Raw genomic sequence first — 19,557 nt, 5'->3', positions numbered from 1 at the left:
GGTTCGTTCTGCAGGCTGGCGAGACACGGAGGACGCGGAGGGCCCGCTGGTGTACATCCTCCTGGCGTCTCGCCGCAGGGCCGGGCACTACGACGAGTTCTGCGTGTACAAGGGCAGCCGTGCCGAGCACAGTGCCTTCCTCTCCCCGGGCTTCCACGAGAGCGGCTTCCTGGTGTCCGTGTCCGTCCTTGTTCAGGACCAGCTGGGAGCGACCGTGGTGGCCATTAACCGGTAAGACCCCCGCTCGCGGGCTGGGCTTACGTGGCAGAGCCGGTGCCCAGCCCAGGCTCCTCGGGCACAGCCGTACGGCTTGACCGCCGGGTCCCTGTCCTGAAGGGTGCGACAGAACCTGGGTGAAACGTTTGCCTCCTGGGAGAGGGTGCTGGCAGGCAGGCGAGGGGAGGCTCAGCGGAAGTGCAATACAGGGAATTCCAGCCTTTGAGGATCATTGCTCAAGGGGGAGACTTTCCCATAAGTTACTGCTTTCCTGACCCCCCCTTTCATTCCCTGGTGACAACCTGCTTTGAAGGCACGATGTCACTTTCCCAGAAGATCTCTGTGCTCTGCCACCTTCTCTGCGTCAGAAGCCCTCAAAGGACATTTTGCAGCAGCAAGCTGTGGTGCTGTGGGTGGCCTGGTGTCCCGTTGCCGAGACCAGGGGAGGGTCTCATCTAGCCAAGATGGAGAGCACGTGCAATTTGAATAGGGTGGAAGGGATTGCAGCTCGAGTCTCAGCAGGTCCAGTACCTTGAAAGCCCAGTTATCCCTTCTGCCCTGTGGTTTCCAGTGTGCTCCATGTGGGTGACAAGTGCCCACACGTCTTTGGGCAGCATCCTGAGCTGGTCTCTGCTGCCTGACCGAGCTGCAGGACTGCTCCTTCTCGAGGCTGATTTGCAGCTCCCCACGCTGCACATGTGGTCCCGGCCTCCCGGGCTGGAGCACGTGGTCCTGCAGTGCCTGCGGAGGAGGATCTGTGTCCCAGCTGCTCCCCAGACCCCAGGGAACGATGCCAAACGCAGTGCAGCTCCTCCCAGCACACCTTCCCTGTTTTTAAGTGCTCTTTCTGCTCCATCAAACTAAATCTGGATTTTCTGCTCTGGGTTCAGCACGCCCGTGTGCGTCCTCCACCTGGAGCTTCACAGAGCTGGAGCAGTGAGGAATCAGGCTTCAGGTCCATGTTCCTACATACAACTGGTGCAGACTGGGTACCAGAGCAGGCATCAATAACGCTGTCGTCGTTGTTTAACCACCTGCTTCCCCCTCATCTTCCTTCCCAGCTAAAGGGCAGATTCTGGCTCCTTCCCCCAGCCCCGTCTGATGGTCTGCATTTAACCCGAATGCCTCTTCCCCTTGGCAGCTCCATGGAAATCGGCTTACCCGAGGGCTTCCCCAGCCTCTCCCACTGGCTCTACAATCAAACGGACACCGTGCTCCAGGGCTTGGTGAAACAAGGGGACCCTCAACAGGTCATCGAGTACTCTCTAGCCCTCATCACCATCTTAAATGAGGTAAAACAGCACTGTCTGCCCCAGAGGGGCCTCCAGAAGGCCTTGCAATCGCCAGCAACGTTCTTTGGCCAGGTTTTGTACAGCAATGTAGGGAAATGACTAATACTACAGTTTTTCGTGTAAATCAGCATACGTGCATGCTGAGAGCTGAGCTGGAGCTGTTTTCATGCATCAGAAGGAGTAACAAGCTCCAGACACACAGTGACCAGGGAAAGGAAAGGGACTGCAAAATGAAACAGAGGTCCCAGAGAAGGCAGTGGAAGCCTAAACACTGACTTTAGAAACAAGAATCTTAGCTCAAATTCCCCCACCTCCTTCATGCTTCCCTTGAGCCAGCCACCCCACTCCATCTCAGCAGGGCTGGAAACTCCTTGTAGCTCCTCAGGTGCTGCTCTGGGTGCTAAGAAGACCTCCTTGTTCTGACTGCTGAGAAAGATCTGCCTGCGTCGTCCTCCTGGCAGCGTTCGCTTTCACACCTACCTGAAGTGGGGCCCAGCCCCTCCATGTGCCCCTCTATAGGCAGGGCAGGAGTTTTGGTCTATGCTCGTGCTTTCCTGCCCGACGAGAGCCTGCTGCGTGCCTGGGAGCCAGGCAGGGATGGTCCCCCTGAGCACAGGCACTGTCCTTAGCTGGAGAAGGGTGGCACATGGGTGTACTACGTAGCTGTCAAGTGCAAGGCTGTTAAGATAAGTGCTTGGAGGGCACGAGTGAAATTGAGGAAGTGCTACTGAAAATGCAGCTCGTTAGGTCACTCTCTGGGGAGAAGCGCAGGTGGGGAGATACTGAGCGCAGGGAAGAGGGGACTCCAGTGCAGCTCATCGTCCTCTGAAACAGCCTGATACATTCCCTCGCTCTACCTGCTTTTCTCCTCCCCAGTATGAGCGGTCCGTGCTTCTGGAACCTGAGACTGGAAATGAATTTGAACTCCGGACCTGGACTCGCAACAACATCACAGAAACCCTGAACTCGCTGAACGTGAACACGGTTGATGATATCCAGCAGATCTCCGCTGCCTTGGCGCAGTGCACGGTATGTTCCCCATCACCACCTCCGGCCTCCTCTTCCAGGGGCAGCTCAGATGCTCTCCAATTCTTGTTCTGCTTCGCTGTGTCTCTCTCCCACGCACGTACCACACAGGGAGGACAGGTATCACTTGCTGACATCGTTAAGGTTTCTGTGGTGATGTCCTAAGTGCTGCCAGCTCTGCTCCTTGCCGTGCCACCGATCTAGCAGGCGTGGATAAGATGATGTGTTCATGTGCTGGAAGACAGCAGCGAAGAACTCTGTGCTGCTTCTCTGGTAGCAGCCCTGGGGTGGCAGCTTGCTAGCAAGTAGGTGCCTTCACTTGCAGATGGAGACTGCAGAAGAAGTCTTGGCAGACTGGAGAAGCACTGGAAGAAGTTGGTGGGGGAGTCGCAGAGTCTCTGAGGACAGGCTGGGCTCCCATCAGGAGTAACACAAGTAGAGCTGGACCTGCCATGAGCCAGGGGACAGCGCCAAGGGCTGACATTCCTTCCAGCCCTATTTCTACCGGACAAGATTAGAAACCCTGCCCTGCTCTGCTGTTGCCTGGAAGCGCTGTGTTCCCCAGCCAGCTCGCCGTTGCGGCTCCCCGGTGCTGGGGCTGCTGCCTGGTGGATTTAGGAGTGGCTTTATGTGTTTTGTCAGATGGGCAAAGGGAAGAGAGCCCAGTTATATAATGTGCTTGGGGTTTGGTGGTCAGCCAGGCGGCTCTGGCGTGTGCTGCCTCCCGCCCTCCCAAATCTCTGCTTTCGGGAGCGGAGTCAGGTACCCCGGCCTTGGCTGCGCATCGCCTCCCCAGCCGGGTCAGCACCCTCGCTCAGCAGGAGCAGGCTGTCACTGAAATCATGGACAGACTACTGCATCCCACCCACAGAGTCCCTGTTCTGCCGCTCCTTTCTCTGCTTCAGAGTCCGTAAATCTCAAAAATCACTTCTTTCTGTTCAGCTTTGTTCAAGGATCTGGGGTTGGGCACATCCCATTCTGGTGCTGGGATGCTTTGGTTCTGTCTCTCCCACGTGCTCTTGCCTTGCGACTTGATCTCGCTGTGGCAGCTTAGGTCTAGAAATTGAATTTTCGTTCCATGGGAAAAGCTGACATTCCAGGTTTAGTTGGAGCTCTGGTTTGGAATGAAAAGCTTAGAAAAGCAGTAATCTAGAATTTCCCGAGTGGTTGAGACTAGCACGGAGTTTACACATTTCCTTTCCTGTAGAAGTGTCAGTCAGTGCTTGATCCTTTTTTGAATTTATGTGCAGGGGAGAGGAAAAAGCAGAAGGAATTTCTGCTGGAGGGGAGAAAAGGAATCTCAATTGTCTTAGTTGATTCTCCTTCCTAAGCAGTAGCTGCCCTTGGGGGGTTCCTCCCCGTAACCCTCTGTCTTCCCCACGTCCTTGATACCTGACTGTGCCTTGTGGACTCCGATTCACATAGTGTGTCCTCGCTTCTCATCGCTTACAAATAAAAGCACAATAGGGGGAATTCTAGACCTGCAGATGCTGTTTTGATTCTTCACCAGAACATATGGTGAATCACATCTGAATCCTATGATGATTAAAAGAGAAAAGACGAAGAAGAGCTCGGAACGGGGTTGTGGTAACAGCTTCCATGTGTTGCCTCGGTCCCTCCCATCCAGCCCTCGAGAGTGCGGGGAGCTCCAGGCCATGGCTAGAACATTCTGTTTCTTGGACACATCTGGGAGGAGAGGGAGGGACATCCATCATGCCTGAGTGGCAGGATCCCTCCCACAGCTTTCAGGAGTATTTGGACACTGGAATGGATTCAGTTAGGGCTAAATCTTGCTTCCATTGAAGACAGCGGAGTGGATGGAGGAATCCTATCCAGCTCCTTCTGGTTGATTTCTGTAGGAATAGTGTGTGGTCCCAAAGCAGTGCTCATGAGGTGCAACAGCAGGAGACACGCTTGGTCCTGACAAGTCAACTCCAGGGAGCGTGACTATGCTGCCCTCGATTGCGCTTTCCAACCCTAATGCATCCTCCAGCAGACTCCTGGCGTGCCTGCCGGTACGCTGGCAGATTGTGACGTGAGGGGAGGTGGATGGAAGAGTCCTGGGGACACCAACAACTTCTTGGCGTCTCTCAGTGTGAGCAGAGCAGCCATGGTCTCTGCACTCACCTCCCTGGGGCTGGAAAGAGCAGGAGTGACTGTCAGAGTGCAGATGGTGTTTGAACAAGTGTGCTCAGGTTCTTGGAGGACTGAGACGGCTGAACTTGCCCACAGCTGCCTGCGTCTTTCCCTGGGGGTGTTCCTGCTGCATCAGACCGTGTTTCCCTCTGCAGGTGGTGAGCAAGGAGCTGGTGTGCAAGTCATGCCTGACAAGGACCCTGAACAAGCTGGAGACCATGATGACCATTCTGCAAGGGGAAACGACCCAGGGCACTGTGACACCGACTGGCATCGCCGACAACATCCTCAACATCACAGGTCAGTTTTGTTCCTGCAGGAACGGGTGGCATTTGACCGGGCGCTGCTGAGGGCACTGGTCTCCCAGCGCAGGGTGCTGGGCAGAAGACGGAGGGGAGCTTTGCGGGCTTTCTCCTGTACCTTTTCCAAGCTCTTAGGAAAATTGCATCTAACATTTGGAGAGTGGCACCCCAGTACTTTCTTCTCCCTGCACTTTTCCCAGGGTTGTCCTGGCTTTGGCAGCTGTCTCTGTGGGCGTTGAAATATGACAGTGGTGAATAAACTCACTAATACTTCAGGGAGTCGTCTTTTTAGTAAACAATGAATAGCAGCTATGGCTTCCAGATGCTTGCCTTCCTGGTTGCAAGCTGAGGAAGCTGCCAGACTTCACCGGGGCACCCGTGAACACTGTGTGGAGATTCCCACCTGTGCACCCCGGGAGGACGCAGCCACCCGCCTTGCGCTCCTGTTGTGTATTTCTGAGCGTTCTGCACTTTATAGTGCAGACACTTAGCAACGTGTGTTTGCTTTGTCCATTCCTTCTCTTTTTTCCCAATCTGCCAGTGTAGTCACTTCACAAGAGGAAAATAAAAACCTGTTGTGATTAAGTATTCAGCCCCAAACTTTGCAGATCAGCTGAGAGCCTGCAGGAGTTGCTGACAGAGCTATTTTTAGCTGTGGGCTACTGAACACTTCGAGTGCGGAAGGTTGTGTGCACAGGGTAGAGTTACAGTGAGAAGACAGTGAGGAAAGACCGGTCTGGTCGTTTTGGGAAGGTGTCAGACCTTATCTAGACTGTAGCAGTTATCTAGGCTGTTTACCACGTCCTCTGTTTGCACCTTTATTTCTCTCCTGGCAGGTGACCTAATTCACCTCGTCAATACGGTTTCACAAGAATCCAAGCCCCAGGAACTGCTGGCTGATTCCCACAATTTGCTGCTAGCTCCCAAAGCCTACAACCTGTCTTCCAGCCTGATGCGCATCCTCATGAAGTCTCGAGTGCTGAATGAAGAGCCCCTGGAGCTGGTGGGAGGAGAAATTAAGGCCACAGGCAAGCGGTCTGATCCCTTTAACTTGCTTTGCTACGAAAACACACCAAACTGCCAGTTCTCCATCCCCCAGGCGTTCAACACCACTCTTTCCAACCTGACGGATGTCATTCAAGTTATGTTCCAAGTGGACTCCAATCCTTTCCCTTTCGGTTACATCAGCAACTACACCGTGTCCACAAAGGTCGCCTCCATGGAGTTTCAGACACACAACGGGGTGCAGATCCCCATTGGGAGCCTGGACTCGGAGAAAGCCATCACCGTAATGGTGTCAAACAACACAGATGCTGACAACCTCTCCGCTGGCACTGAAGTCGTCGAGGCAAGGACGTCTGTGAACCTAATTGTGACTATGGAGAGCAACAACAGAGAAGCAGGACTGCACTTCCAGCTCACTTACAGAGTCCTGAACGGTAGTGCAGACAGCTCCACCTCTTCGTGCTCTTTGCTGTTGCTTCCCGTGGGAGGGGAGGGCTGGATGTTGCGGCAAGGAGAGCTGTGCCAAGAGATAACTGGGGTGGGAGGGGATGTCAGGTGTTCCGCACTGCACGGTTGAGGTTCTGGTTGTCACGGGCATTATCCAGTCCCCAGTGTAATCTTTGCTTGTGAATTCTGGCACTGAGAAGCGTTTTGCTTTTTCACACCCTTCTGTTGAGCCATATTAGCACTGGAGGGAGTTTGTCCTGTCTCTCTCTTGGTCACGCACAGTGGTATCCGGAGTCTCTTGCGCAGGGATCCTCTGAACTGCAGGCTGAGAGAGTGCACTCTGGAAAAGCATCTCTCCTGACTTTCTGTGTTCCTGATACTCCTCCCTGAGCATCCACTGCTGGCAGCAGGCTTGTGGTTGAGCTCTCCCTGGTGTTCATAAAGTACTTTCTGGTTTTTTCTCCCCCTCCCCACGCAGATCACTACATTGCAAGCGAGCCTGAGCCGTTCATCATGGCTTATCTGCATCACGAGCCGGAGCCCAACGAGCACAACTGCAGTGCCTCTAAGAAAATTGGCCTGGATGCCCTGGCTGGAAGTGACCACAAGCTCTACACCTTCTTCACCTCACCCAGGTAAGAGAAGCCTCCTTGTACTCCCTGTCACCCCCAGGCTGTCCCGTGGATGTACGTGGGGGATGCTCAGGGCCTTGCCGTGGCTTTTGCCAGGCTGCTTGGCAGGGCTGGTGCTGTTGTAGCTGTGCACAGTGCTCCTCTGCCCTCGGAGGCAACAGCTCCTGGGCAGAAACTGCAAGGTGCCATTCCTACACCCCAGCCCTGGCACCCCTTCTACCCTGGCACTCCCTCCCTCCCAAAAATCTGCTGCTGCTGCTGGGGCAAAAGCAGCTCAGTGCTCTGTGATTTATCTTCCTGACCCAGGTGAGGGACGGTTCCTCTTTGTAGAGCTGTAGCTCCCATTCCCTGTGAGTGTCGTGACCCTCACCCAGGGCCTCCCCTGGTGAGGAGTTTCCCCGCGCTGCCCTTTTGGCTGCACACTTGTCTCACGGCTGCCGTAGGCTCTTTGTCTGCTGCTTGTCCAGGTTTTCATCCTCTGTGTGCTACCGATCCCAGAGCTGCCCGTCTTTACCAGGACCCTTTCCCCACAGGACCCACACTCAGCTTTGCAGACTGAGGGTTGCTCCATGCAGCTCACGAAACCATTTCCTGGAGCAAAGCACCAGCCGTGTTAGCCTGGTTCCTGAGCTGCAGCGCAGCCTTCACAAAAGCACCTCCGTCCTCAGAGCTCATCTTCCCAGCGCGTGACGGGAGCAGAAAGCAGGTTCCCTCGTGGGCTCCTGTCCCCCCTGCTTGCCTGCTGCTTGGAGCGTGCCGGGCCTCATTAAGCACTGCTGCTGCGCTGTTGGGTGTTGCAGCAACGCTCTCTTCGTTTTATCAGAGCAGTCATTCTTGTCACTTCAGCTGCCATCTTGCTGCCTTGCCTGGGAGCGTGTGTGTTCGTGCCTCGTGTTATTTATGAGCCATTCCTAGGCATTAGCTGAGGAGAAAAGAGAGGCAGCTTGGGAATAGGTGGGGCGAGAGCGGAGCCACTGTTGTGTGTGTTGACAGAGCTTCCAGGGCTTTTGGTAACGGGGTGCTCAAAGAGGGGTTAATCGTTGTAATGAGCACATTCGCTCCCAGTCAAGAATGGTGGAGTTGCCATGGGAGTGTCGTGTGGGTCGGCAGGACCTGGCTGCCAAGAAAGCCAATGGGATCCTGGGGTGCATCAAGGAGAGTGTGGCCAGCAGGACGAGGGAGGTTCTCCTTCCCCTCTACACTGCCCTGGTGAGGCCTCATCTGGAGTACTGTGTCCAGTTCTGGGCTCCCCAGTTCCAGAAAGATGAGGAGCTACTGGAGAGAGTCCAGCGGAGGGCTACGAGGATGATGAGGGGACTGGAACATCTCCCCTACGAGGAGAGGCTGAGGGAACTGGGCTTGTTCAGCCTGAAGAAGAGAAGGCTGCGAGGGGACCTTCGAAATGCCTACAAATATCTGCAGGGTGGGGGTCAGGAGGACGGGGCCAGACTCTGTTCAGTGGTGCCCAGCGACAGGACAAGGGGCACCGGGCACAAACTGAAGCAGAGGAAGCTCCAGCTGAACCCGAGGAAGAACTTCTTCCCTCTGAGGGTGACGGAGCCCTGGCCCAGGCTGCCCAGGGAGGTTGTGGAGTCTCCTTCTCTGGAGATATTCAAGACCCACCTGGACAAGGTCCTGTGCAGCCTGCTCTGGGTGACCCTGCTTTGGCAGGAGGGTTGGACTAGATGACCCACAGAGGTCCCTTCCAACCCCTACTATTCTGTGATTCTGTGACACGGGGAAGGGCGGGTGGGAGAGCTGCCAGCACAGAGAAGATGTGCAACATAGTGCTCCAGGTGCTGAAATAATGCAAAGATAAAGAAGAATTAAAATGGTCTGTGGAGCACCAGAGTTTCTGCACAGCCAAAGGGCAATGTGAATTACACCACGTTCCCTGGGCTTTTCCTCCTCATCGTGTGCTCACTTGTCCCCGCAGCAGGGTGCTTTCCATGGGCACGCATCCATCAGAACGGGGTTTGTGTCCCTTCCTCAGATGGGTTAATGTCTCCTTGCTGTCTTTCCCTACTGCAGAACTGATGACACCATCCAGAAATACTACTTCAACATCACGAACCATTTCAGCTGGTCCCCGGTGGAGGTGACTCTGGGGCTGTACACCTCCCTGTGCCAGTACTTCAGCGAGCAGGAGAAACGCTGGAAGACGGAAGGCATCATCCCGCTGGAAGAGACCAGGCCAGACCAGGCTGTGTGCTTGACCCAGCACCTCACCGCCTTTGGGGCCAGTCTGTTTGTCCCCCCAAACTCCGTCCAGTTCATCTTTCCTGTGAGTAAACCGAAGCAGGTGCCACACGCTGAGCAGATTGTTGTCACCTAGACAGAGGGAAGCCGTGGGCTCCCGTTGGCTTCACGTTCAGGCCGGGTCATGGCTGACCTGTGCCCGGCTGGCAGACGGGCACCAGCACCCGAGAGCCTCCGGGAGCTGCAGACGGGCGCAGCTCACACGGGGGCTGTGTCCTCTGATGACGAAGCCTGGCTGCTGCTGCTGAGAACAGACCTTTGCAGATGGCTTTATTCTCTCTTCTGGACACCTCGTGGCGTGTTCACCTCTTAGTGAGATGCCAGATGCTCCTCCCAGCTGTCCCCCAGCTCTGTTCTGTCCCAGCGAGCTTGCACCTGCCAGCTGCTCCCTGCCTCGCAGGGGCCTTCGGGCTCTGCCGAGCTCTGTCGCTGCGACAGGAGCAGGAGGAGAGAGCTCTCGGCAGCTGCTGCAGCAGCTTCAGCCGGCTGTGAGCGCAGTCTGTGCAGGGAGAGGTCTCTCTTCACAGGGGGTATCGTGTCTGAGAAAGGTGGTTATAGCTGGGAAGGAGGCAGCGTGACTCCTGGAGAATTGGGGGGTCCTCCTGGGGAAGGAGACTGCCCTTCGACGTGTTTCTTTTCTTCTAGGCTCCAGGCCCAGGTCTCAACTACATTGTTCTGCTGACGTGTGCCGTCTGCTTCGTGACCTACTCGGTGGCTGCGCTCATCGTGCACAAGCTGGACATGATTGACATTAACCGAGTAGGGGTGATTCCCTTCTGCGGGAAGAACGGGCTGTACAAATACGAGATCCTGGTGAAAACTGGCTGGGGCAGAGGATCAGGTTAGCCCATAGTCTGCTCCTGTGCTTGATTCCTAGGGTGACATCTCACCTCAGCACACCACGCACCACAGAATCACAGAATCACAGAATAGTAGGGGTTGGAAGGGACCTCTGTGGGTCATCTAGTCCAACCCCCCTGCCGAAGCAGGGGCACCTACAGCAGGCTGCACAGGACCTTGTCCAGGTGGGTCTTGAATATCTCCAGAGAAGGAGACTCCACAACCTCCCTGGGCAGCCTGTTCCAGTGCTCCGTCACCCTCAGAGGGAAGAAGTTCTTCCTCATCTTCAGACGGAACTTCCTGTGCCTCAGTTTGTGCCCGTTGCCCCTTGTCCTGTCGCTGGGCACCACTGAAAAGAGCTTGGCCCCATTCTCCTGACACCCACCCTGCAGATATTTGTAAGCATTTATAAGGTCCCCTTGCAGCCTTCTCTTCTTCTATTCTCCTGCCAGGCCCAGCTCACTGAGCAGACAGTCAGCTCAGGGCTTCCCACAGCATTCGTAGTTTTTATTGTGTGATGATGTCAGGATCTGTGGAGAAGAGCATGCTGTCCCACCACTTGCTGTTGGGGTGGGACAAGCAACTGCTGCTGGAAGGAACCATCCAGTATAGAAGGAAATCCACCGTGCTTGCCCTGACTGGGCTGTGGTGGCAGGGACAGCCAAGAGGCAGCGATTGTTCCTCCCTCCTGACCCTCTCCTGCAGAACCACCCTGTGGGCACCCCATACTGTAGGCCCTTTAGATGGACCATTTTGCTGTCTTCCAGCATCCATCTCTTCGTTATGCTGTTTGAATCTTGCCCAGCGGCATGAAGGCAGGGAGCTTGGCTTTCTGATCTGGGGCTGGGTTTGTAGCTAGAGCTGCCAGGAACATCATCCTGGACTTGGCCATCCAGGCAGTTGGGATGTGGAAGCTCTAAGCAAGGACGGAGGTGGAGTGCCACCATGTCACTGCCAGAAACACGCTGCCACTGATCTCAGTGTAACCACTGGTTTCACTGGCAGCAGCTTTCTCCTGAAGCCACCCCAAGGACCATCCAGGTTGAGCAGGTGGACCAAGGAGCATCTGGCAATGGGTAGCGAAGAGAAGTCAAAGAAAACAAGTCTTCCAGCTGCTTGGTGCCAAAAACATCCAGAATAAACATCTCCTCCCATTAGGGTGTTAGCAAGGCAAGGAGTGTCAGATTCAGTCCCCTCCAGAGAGGAAAACTGTGAGCGTGCCAAGGTCCATGCACCAGTCCAACGTGTGCAGCTGCCCTCCAGGCAGTGGGGTGGCTGTGGGGTGGCTGCTGAGCACATTCCTTCCTCCCGAGTCTCCAGGTGGCCCCTCTGAAGGGCCATTGCATCAGGTACCAGGTCCTGGGCAGGAAGGCAGCGCTGGGGAACAGCTTCACCTTGGGTGGACTTCCCTAAGTGAGCCCCATCAACTCTGCCAGGTACCACGGCCCACGTGGGGATCGCCCTGTATGGTGTGGACCATAAAAGTGGTCACAGACATCTGGATGGAGAAAACGCCTTCCACCGCAACAGCCTCGACGTGTTTCAGATCGCGACGGAGCGGAGCCTGGGGAGCATCTGGCGCATCCGCGTGTGGCACGACAATAAAGGTGAGAGGCGAGCGGGCGCGCGGGGCTGAGGCAGCCGTCACGCATCCCAGGTCAGAAGCGGGCTCTGCTCCGCCTGGTACCTGGGCCAGGAGAGAGCTGCCTGGGCCTACGGTCTGGACCAACCCTGATGGAAGACCATGGGGACCCACTGGCTTGGGGGAAGCTTGCTGGGGGGGTGGATGGGGCATGGAGTCTCCGTCACGGGGAAGTCTGCAGACTGGTCAGCTGTGATGCCGTACGCATACGACGCAATGTGCTGTGACAGTGTCTGTCGATGTCCACGCACCCTAGGAGGTGACCTGGCTATGCCAGGCTTTTCTCCTGGGGGATTGTGCAGTTCCCACTGACGAAGGCAGTGTCACAGGGTAACTGCTGCTGTCCCACCAAGGGGCTCTTGTGCTACCCTCGTGGCTTTGCAGGTCCACGCAGGGAATGTCTGCCATGAAAAACATTTCTTCATCGCTTGACTTTCAGGACTCAGCCCCTCCTGGTACCTGCAGCACGTCATAGTCCGGGACCTGCAGAGCAGCAAGAGCTACTTCTTCCTGGTGAACGACTGGCTGTCGGTGGAGAGCGAAGAGAACGATGGCCTGGTGGAGAAGGAGGTGTACGCGGCCAGTGAGTGCTCAGTCTGCGAGGAGGGGCGGTGGCAGGCCCAGCCCGGTGTCCTCTGTGGTGCAGCTGGCCCTGAGAGTCTCTCTCTTTCTGTGCTCAGGTGAGACAGAGCTGAGGAGCTTCTCCCGGATCTTCGTAGCCGAGCTGCAGCGAGGTTTCTTTGAGAAGCACGTCTGGCTGTCCATGTGGGACCGCCCGCCTCGCAGCCGCTTCACCCGTGTCCAGAGAGCCACCTGCTGCTCCCTCCTCATCTTCCTCTTCCTCTGCGCCAATGCTGTGTGGTACGGCGTCGTGGGGAACGTACATCTCAGGTGTGCTGTGTCCCTGGGTGCTCTGGCCAGTCCCTTGCCTGCTCAGGGCCCCTCCTGCGCTTCCCATTGCACAGGGTAGGGCAGACCTTACACCTGCTGGGAAGAGGTGCCTTGCCCATGGCCTTGAGCCTGCCCGTCCCGTTCCAAAGCATCTGGGACCAGGACGTGGATGGTGGATGACCAAGGACAAACTGATCAGCTTTCCCCCTTACCTGGTTTTGCTGTGTCATCTGTCAGCACAGCCCATGCTCGTTTCTTGCTCTGCACATCCGAGATGCCGAGTTGTGCAGTTTTGTCTTGCTCCTTGCTTAGCTGCTGACCCCGAGTGCGCGTGCTAACACCGGTCTCTGCTCTCTCCTGATTCTCTCCAGCAATGGGGCTGTTTCCAACCTGATCCCTGTCAATGTGGACACAGTGGCTGTTGGTCTGGTGTCCAGCGTGGTGGTCTACCCTCTCTACCTGGTCATTCTGTTTCTCTTCCGGATGGCTCGTGGCAAGGTAAGGAGGAGAAGTCGCTGCAGGCTGCCCAGATGGGTGTGATGCCACCAGGTTTGCTCATCTGAGGCTAGTTTCTGCCCTTTGTGGTACATCACTTCTCCAGCTGGTCTCTGCACTTCCCCAGTTGTGCCTCTGTGCTGCCCTGCACCACGGCCAGACCCTTGCCCTTAGCAAGGCTCTGCCTCGCTCTTGAGCTGGGGACTGTAGAAGGACAGACCGCTGCCTGGATTCTGACAATGCCCAGACAGAGACCAAAAGGGCAGGTTTTGAAAGCTGCTTAGGCACTTACTCCCTCTTGATTTTGGGATGTGATAGGTACCCAAACGCTGTTTAAAGGTATGACCCTTTGCTGCACTGGCAGGAGCTTGAGAGATGCTCAGTGGAGCATTGCTAATGAAATGCCTACCCTGGGTACAAATTCAGCTCTCTGAGCAAGCTGTGGTTAGGCAGCTGTGAAAGGATTAGCTGGGGATTTAATGACTAGTTAGACACAATTAGCAGCCCCATTAAGTACTGCAGCCAGCTGCTCAGTGGCTGATGAGCAGCAAATGCCTCTGATGTTTCTTGTTCCTGTGAGCATTCCCTGCTCTGCAGGAGGTTGCAAATTTATGCAGCTTCCTGGGAACTTCTACCTGGGACAGCTGAAGTGGTCCTGGGCTGTGGTGTGTGTGGGTACAGGCAGCCAAGGTGCCCAGGAGGCAGCGGAGAACGTGCATGTGCCTGTTCTCAGCCCCGCTGGGCCAGCCTGGGATCCCCTAGCACAAGCGTGGAGCTCCCCAGCAGAGCAGGGAGCTGAGAGGATCCACTGAGCAGGAGGGCTCTGAGCCCCTGGGACGCTGTCACCTCCATCCCTCCCTTTCCTGCTCAAGCCTTCCTGTCTCCTGCAGGTCTCCATCAACCATACCCTGACTCACTCAGACCAGCAGTCCTTGGAGATCGACAACTACCTGGACTCCTCAATCCTCGACAGCTCCTTCCCCACCTTCCCTGGACTCCGGGCAGAGGTAACCTGCTTCCCACCCGAAAGCTGGACAGGGTGCACGGGTCCGTGGGCTCCCTTGCATGGACCCAGTGTCCATCCACAGCTGGCAGTGCAAGAGCCGATGCACTCAAGTGCTTCTGGCAAATCCCAGAATCCCAGCATGTCAGGGGTTGGCAGGGACCTCTGTGGGTCCCCCAGCCCAACCCCCTGCCCAAGCAGGGTCACCCAGAGCAGGCTGCACAGCACCGCGGCCAGGCGGGGCTGGAATATCTCCAGAGAAGGAGACTCCATAGCCCCTCTGGGCAGCCTGGGCCAGGGCTCCGTCACCCTCAGAGGGAAGAAGTTCTTCCTCATCTTCAGCTGGAGCTTCCTCTGCTTCAGTTTGTGCCCGTTGCCCCTTGTCCTGTCGCTGGGCACCACTGGAAAGAGTCTGGCCCCATCCTCCTGACCCCCACCCTGCAGATATTTAGAGGCATTTCGAAGGTCCCCTCGCAGCCTTCTCTTCTCCAGGCTGAACAAGCCCAGCTCCCTCAGTCTCTCCTCGGAGGAGAGATGCTCCAGTCCCCTCCTCATCCTCACAGCCCTCCGCTGGACTCTCTCCAGTAGCTCCTCATCTTTCTTGAACTGGGGAGCCCAGCACTGGACCCAGCACTGCAGATGGGGCCTCACCAGGGCAGAGCAGAGGGGGAGGAGAACCTCCCTCGCCCTGCTGCCCACACTCCTCCTCACGCACCCCAGGATCCCATTGGCCTTCTTGGCACCCAGGGCACGCTGCTGGCTCATGGTCACCCTGTTGTCCACCAGGACACCCAGGACCTTTCCACAGAGCTGCTCTCCAGCAGGTCAGCCCCAGCCTCTACTGGTGCCTGGGGTTGTTCCTCCCCAGGTGCAGGACCCTGCCCTTGCCCTTGTTGAACCTCACCAGGTTCCCTACTGGTGATGGGGAAGAGCTGTAGCCCTTCACCTCTCACTGGCACCTCTGCCCAGGCCAGTCCCAGGTCCCGAGCACAAGCTGTCTCCAGCTACTGCTCTGCAGCTGTGAGCATGGATCTTCCCAGCGTGCCGGGGCGTTATCTCTGGAGGAGAGCAGGCTGCTGGAGGTGTGCACCCAGGGCTAACAGCAGCTCAGGCTCCGGGTTTCCAGTGACCCCTGATGTTAACAGCGCACTGCTTTAACCAGGCACGAGCCAGTGTCATGTGCCTGAAATGCCTCTGCTTCCTCCACAGGCCTTCTCTGAGCAAACAAAAACAGATCTCTTCTTGGAGGACTCCAAAAGGTAAGGAAGTTTCTGAGGGTGGAGCAGTGAGGAGTTTAGTTTTCTGCTTTGGTAGACTGGGGTTGTGCTCCTGCAGGTGTTTCCCTTCTAGACAGCCCTACGCACTAGCACGGATGCTTTTCTCATGCGTCCCATTCCCCACGCATACCTGATCGCGGCCATTCCTCTGTGTTCCCGCAGCCTGGTGCGGTGGCCCTCCAGCGAGGCCCTGCTCAGCTGGCCAGACCTCCTCAGTGACCCCTCCATCATGGGCAACACCATCCAGAAGCTGAAGAGAGGCCGGGCCAGCCGCCACCTTGGGCTCGAGGCCCCGCTGGCAACTGAGGAGGACAGCGTGTCGCTTGGCATTCACCAGGGACAGCCTCGATACTTCTCTGCCTCAGGTGGGTCGAGTCACATTGCTCTGTGCCGGGCTTCGAGTGCCCCAGGCAAGTGCAGGAGGAGCAGTCTGGTCCCTGGCAGCCCTGGCTCGGCTCTGGAAAAGGCAGAACAGCAGAATCGCAGAATGGTAGGGGTTGGAAGGGACCTCTGTGGGTCATCTAGTCCAAAATCCTGCCGAAGCAGGGTCAAAGCAGAGCTCGCTGCCGTCACCAGTGGCTTCAATGTGAAGGGAGGAGGAGGAGGAGGGTCGTGTTTGCGTAATGGGGATTTTGGTCTGGGAAAGCAGAAATCCTGATGCGGATCAGTCTGAAGTGAGCAGTTACCGCACTGCGAGCAGACTAGGAGCAAGGAGAGATGTGTTCCCACAGGGTGCTGCAAGCAGCCAGCACTTCACTGGCTGCAAAGCCACAGCGTGTCTCTGAACCTCTGGAAATGGCTGGAGAAGATCCTGGTCTCCCATACCAGCAGTTTCATGCCAGGCTCTGCAGCCAAGCTGGGGACGGACGGGAGCTAGAAGACGGGGAGGAGGGAGGGCTGTCCCGTGGAGAAGGACCTCACCCGGGCCCTCCTCGTCCCCAGCTCCACAAGGGCCCAGGCGGTGCAGAGCCGTCCCCCGGTGCGGTGCTGGGTGCTGTGCTCCTGCCAATGCTGTTTGCACTCTCTCTCCCCCCAGATGAGGATCTGATCCGGCAGATCCTGGCAGATGGAGCTAGCGGCATCTCCCACTCCCAGGACCTCGGGCCGTACGTGAGGGCTGAAACAGATCTGATCTCAGGCCTGTAAGTATTCGGGGAGCAGTGTCCCCCACTGCACCAGTGCCTCCTGTCCCTGGCCCTCCCAGCCAGCTCCGCAGCGGCCGGAACGGTGCCAGCCAGCTCTGCTCACCCAACCACAGCTGGGTTTGAGACGTTGCAGAAGCCAGAGACAGCCTTGTCACCAGTCGCTGTGTTCTTGCTGACCATGATTCCTGCAGCCCCCACAGCCAGAGCTCCGGGATGGCACTGCCACCCTGCCAGGAGCCACCTGGACTGTCCGCCTTCAGCTGGGGCTTTAAGGCAAGCTCCAGAGCTGTGTGGACTGCTGACAAAGCGCCAGGATGCCTGTTTGCTTCAAGGCACTGGGAGAAGGGGGTTGAATCTCTGTCGTGCTGTCGTGCCCAGAGCACCCTGCTTTGGGTGGCCGGCCACCAGCCAGCCGGGCTGGCAGCTCACTGCTGGGTCGCCGGTGCAAAGCAGCAGATGGAGGAAGGGAGAAGATTTTCAGCCTCTGCAGCCTGGGCCCACTGCTCTAGAACGAAGGGCTGCTGACTGGTCAGGGGCTGCTGCGCTGGTGGTAGTGCTGGAGTTCAGCCCACCGCAGAGCCAGCAGTGGTACGGCTCACCAGTCTCGCCCCTTTGCCTTGGCAGGTCCAGCGTGTTTGGGGAGAAGGTGGAGACTGTCGTGATGCAGAAGCTGAACGACAAAGGCCAGAGCGTGGCAGCTCCTCCCAGGGAGGTCAGCAGATCGGCCAAGTCGACGTGGACAGGTACGAGGGCTGTGCCCGCGTCGGGGCAGGGAGGGTGGGGATGTGCAGGAAGAGGGGCCGTCGTACACAGCAGCACTTGGGGGGCACAGGTGAATAGAAAAGGAGCTGTAGGAGAGGCTGCTCCCCTGCGTGGGATGTGTTTGCTATCTCCTGCCAGCTTCTTGGCCCAGGCTGCCCAGGGAGGCTGTGGAGTCTCCTTCTCTGGAGATATTCCAGCCCCGCCAGGCCGCGGTGCTGTGCAGCCTGCTCTGGGTGACCCTGCTTGGGCAGGGGGTTGGGCTGGGTGACCCACAGAGGGCCCTGCCAGCCCCGAACATTCTGTGACTCTGTGATTCTCTTGGACCCTGAATCTCAGTAAGCCCTGGGCCACCGCTTGTGCTGGGACAGTCCCTACCGAGCATGGCAGGGAAGCTCTGCTCACTGTTCCCCAGTTCCTCTGCTCTCCCAGCCCTCTGCAGCCACCAGTCCCCTCCTCCACCCCGCACCAGAGAGTCTCGGAGTCTCTGTGCGTAACCAGAGGGGAAAGGGAGTCAAATGCCATGGGAAGTTCAACGAACAAAGCAAGGCTGCAGGATGGCAAACTGGAGTAGGGATCCTCTTGGGTCCACGGAAATCCATCGTTTTGTCCTGGCTGATGAATGGTTGTAGCGTCTTTATGCAAGCGCTGATTTGCATGGGTGGGTGAAAGAAGCTGTGCCGAGCGAGCCCCGGGGCAGGGTGGCTTGGCAGGCCGAAGGCAGCCAGAGCAACAAATCTGTGTGGCTTTCCATGGGTTTGACAGCAGCACCTCCAGCCAGGCTGGGCTTGCCCGATGTCCTGCGGCTCTGAGAGAAAGCAGGGAACCCATCCCACTCCCCAAACCGGGATCCCATCTCCTCCCCCTGCCCACCCTGCTGTCTGCAGATGGGAGGCTGCTCTCCGAGGCTGGCTGCGTTTCAGTGTTGCTGCTTAGTGGAAGATGGTTGGGACAACCCCTCCAAACTCACCCAGGACTGGTGGCGAGCTCTCTGCTGGGATGGGTGGTGTGCTCAGCCCTTCCTGTGCCCACTGGGACCCTTCTGCAGTATCGTTTACGCTTGGTTTCCCTCCTCCTTCCAGTTGCAGACCAAACGTTCAGGAAGCGCTTGCTGCCACCCTGGTGCTCCTATCTGGCTCATGGTATCAGTCTCCTCCTCTTCGCCACCTCCACGGGGGTCTCGGTGTGGATCGGGGTGGGCTTTTCCTCCAGCGTTGCCCTCATGTGGCTCATCTCAGGGATATTCAGCTTTCTGGCGTCTTTCTTGGTCTGGGAGCCTCTGAAGGTAAGGATAACATGAGTAGACAAGCACACGTCTGTACATGGGTGGGGGTTAGCTGTAGTGAACATCTTGTTCAGATACTAATCCAGCCCTAGGGGACACTGCGTGGCTGGAATTCTCCCCCCCATCTCCGTGTCCCCGCAGGGGGGGAAGGGTGTGCGCACCAACCTCAGCCCAGCAGGTTGAGGGAGGGGATTCTGCCCCTCTGGTCTGCTCTGGTGAGAGCCCACCTGGAGTCCTGCGTCCAGCTCGGGATCTCTCAGCACAGGAGAGACATGGAGCTGTTGGAGCGGGTCCAGAGGAGGCTGCAAAAATGACCAGAGGGCTGGAACTCCTCTCCTGTGAGGAAAGGCTGAGAGAGAGTTGGAGCTGCTCAGCCTGGAGAAGGGAAGGCTGCGGGACACCTTATAGCAGCCTTCAAGTACAAAAAGGGGGCCTGCAGAAAAGATGGGGACAAGCTTTTTAGCAAGGCCTGTTGTGTCAGGACAAGGAGTAATGGCTTTAAACGAAGGGACAGTAGATTTAGACTGGATATAAGGAAGAAATTTTTTCCAGTAAAGGTGGTGAAACACTGGAATGGGTTGCCCAGAGGCGTAGCGGAGGCCCCATCCCTAGAAACATTCAAGGTCAGTTTGGATGGGCCTCTGAGCAACCTGATCTAGTTAAAGATGTCCCTAGTCACTGCAGGGGCGTTGGGCTAAATGACCTCTAAAGGTCCCTGGCAACCAGCAGCAGCAGGAGAGGCAGAGCTGGTGGCACTTCGTTTCAGAGGTCATCTGGCTGCTCCCAGAGAGCGCTCAGCAGCCATTCCCTGCTCGCTGTCTGCGCCGAGAGGCCCACGGGAGCTGCTGCCCACGGCCGTTCTGGTGGCACAGCTCTCCGTAGGCTCACGGTGCTGCTTGTCTCCC

At 57.0% G+C, this 19,557-nt stretch overlaps 1 protein-coding gene across 1 annotated transcript in view; it reads left to right on the top strand.

Moving 5' to 3' along the window:
- The window catches only part of PKD1 (polycystin 1, transient receptor potential channel interacting), a 105,121-nt gene that overhangs the window by 73,442 nt on the left and 12,122 nt on the right, over window positions 1-19,557 (top strand). Inside the window, exons 19-36 of the mRNA XM_075436006.1 lie at window positions 15-231; window positions 1,358-1,508; window positions 2,385-2,537; window positions 4,826-4,970; window positions 5,809-6,411; window positions 6,903-7,059; window positions 9,088-9,340; window positions 9,961-10,156; window positions 11,592-11,762; window positions 12,237-12,380; window positions 12,478-12,688; window positions 13,060-13,186; window positions 14,074-14,190; window positions 15,396-15,445; window positions 15,626-15,828; window positions 16,500-16,605; window positions 17,233-17,351; window positions 18,450-18,652. Of these exons, the coding sequence (XP_075292121.1) occupies window positions 15-231; window positions 1,358-1,508; window positions 2,385-2,537; window positions 4,826-4,970; window positions 5,809-6,411; window positions 6,903-7,059; window positions 9,088-9,340; window positions 9,961-10,156; window positions 11,592-11,762; window positions 12,237-12,380; window positions 12,478-12,688; window positions 13,060-13,186; window positions 14,074-14,190; window positions 15,396-15,445; window positions 15,626-15,828; window positions 16,500-16,605; window positions 17,233-17,351; window positions 18,450-18,652 (3,326 nt within the window). The remainder of the gene's footprint in view (window positions 1-14; window positions 232-1,357; window positions 1,509-2,384; window positions 2,538-4,825; window positions 4,971-5,808; window positions 6,412-6,902; window positions 7,060-9,087; window positions 9,341-9,960; window positions 10,157-11,591; window positions 11,763-12,236; window positions 12,381-12,477; window positions 12,689-13,059; window positions 13,187-14,073; window positions 14,191-15,395; window positions 15,446-15,625; window positions 15,829-16,499; window positions 16,606-17,232; window positions 17,352-18,449; window positions 18,653-19,557) is intronic.

Source organism: Opisthocomus hoazin, chromosome 15, assembly GCF_030867145.1.
Source record: "Opisthocomus hoazin isolate bOpiHoa1 chromosome 15, bOpiHoa1.hap1, whole genome shotgun sequence".
In the NCBI taxonomy this organism is placed as follows: Eukaryota; Metazoa; Chordata; class Aves; order Opisthocomiformes; family Opisthocomidae; genus Opisthocomus; species Opisthocomus hoazin.
Note: the sequence above shows the minus strand (reverse complement) of the source record. Positions and strands in the feature narration are given on the sequence as shown.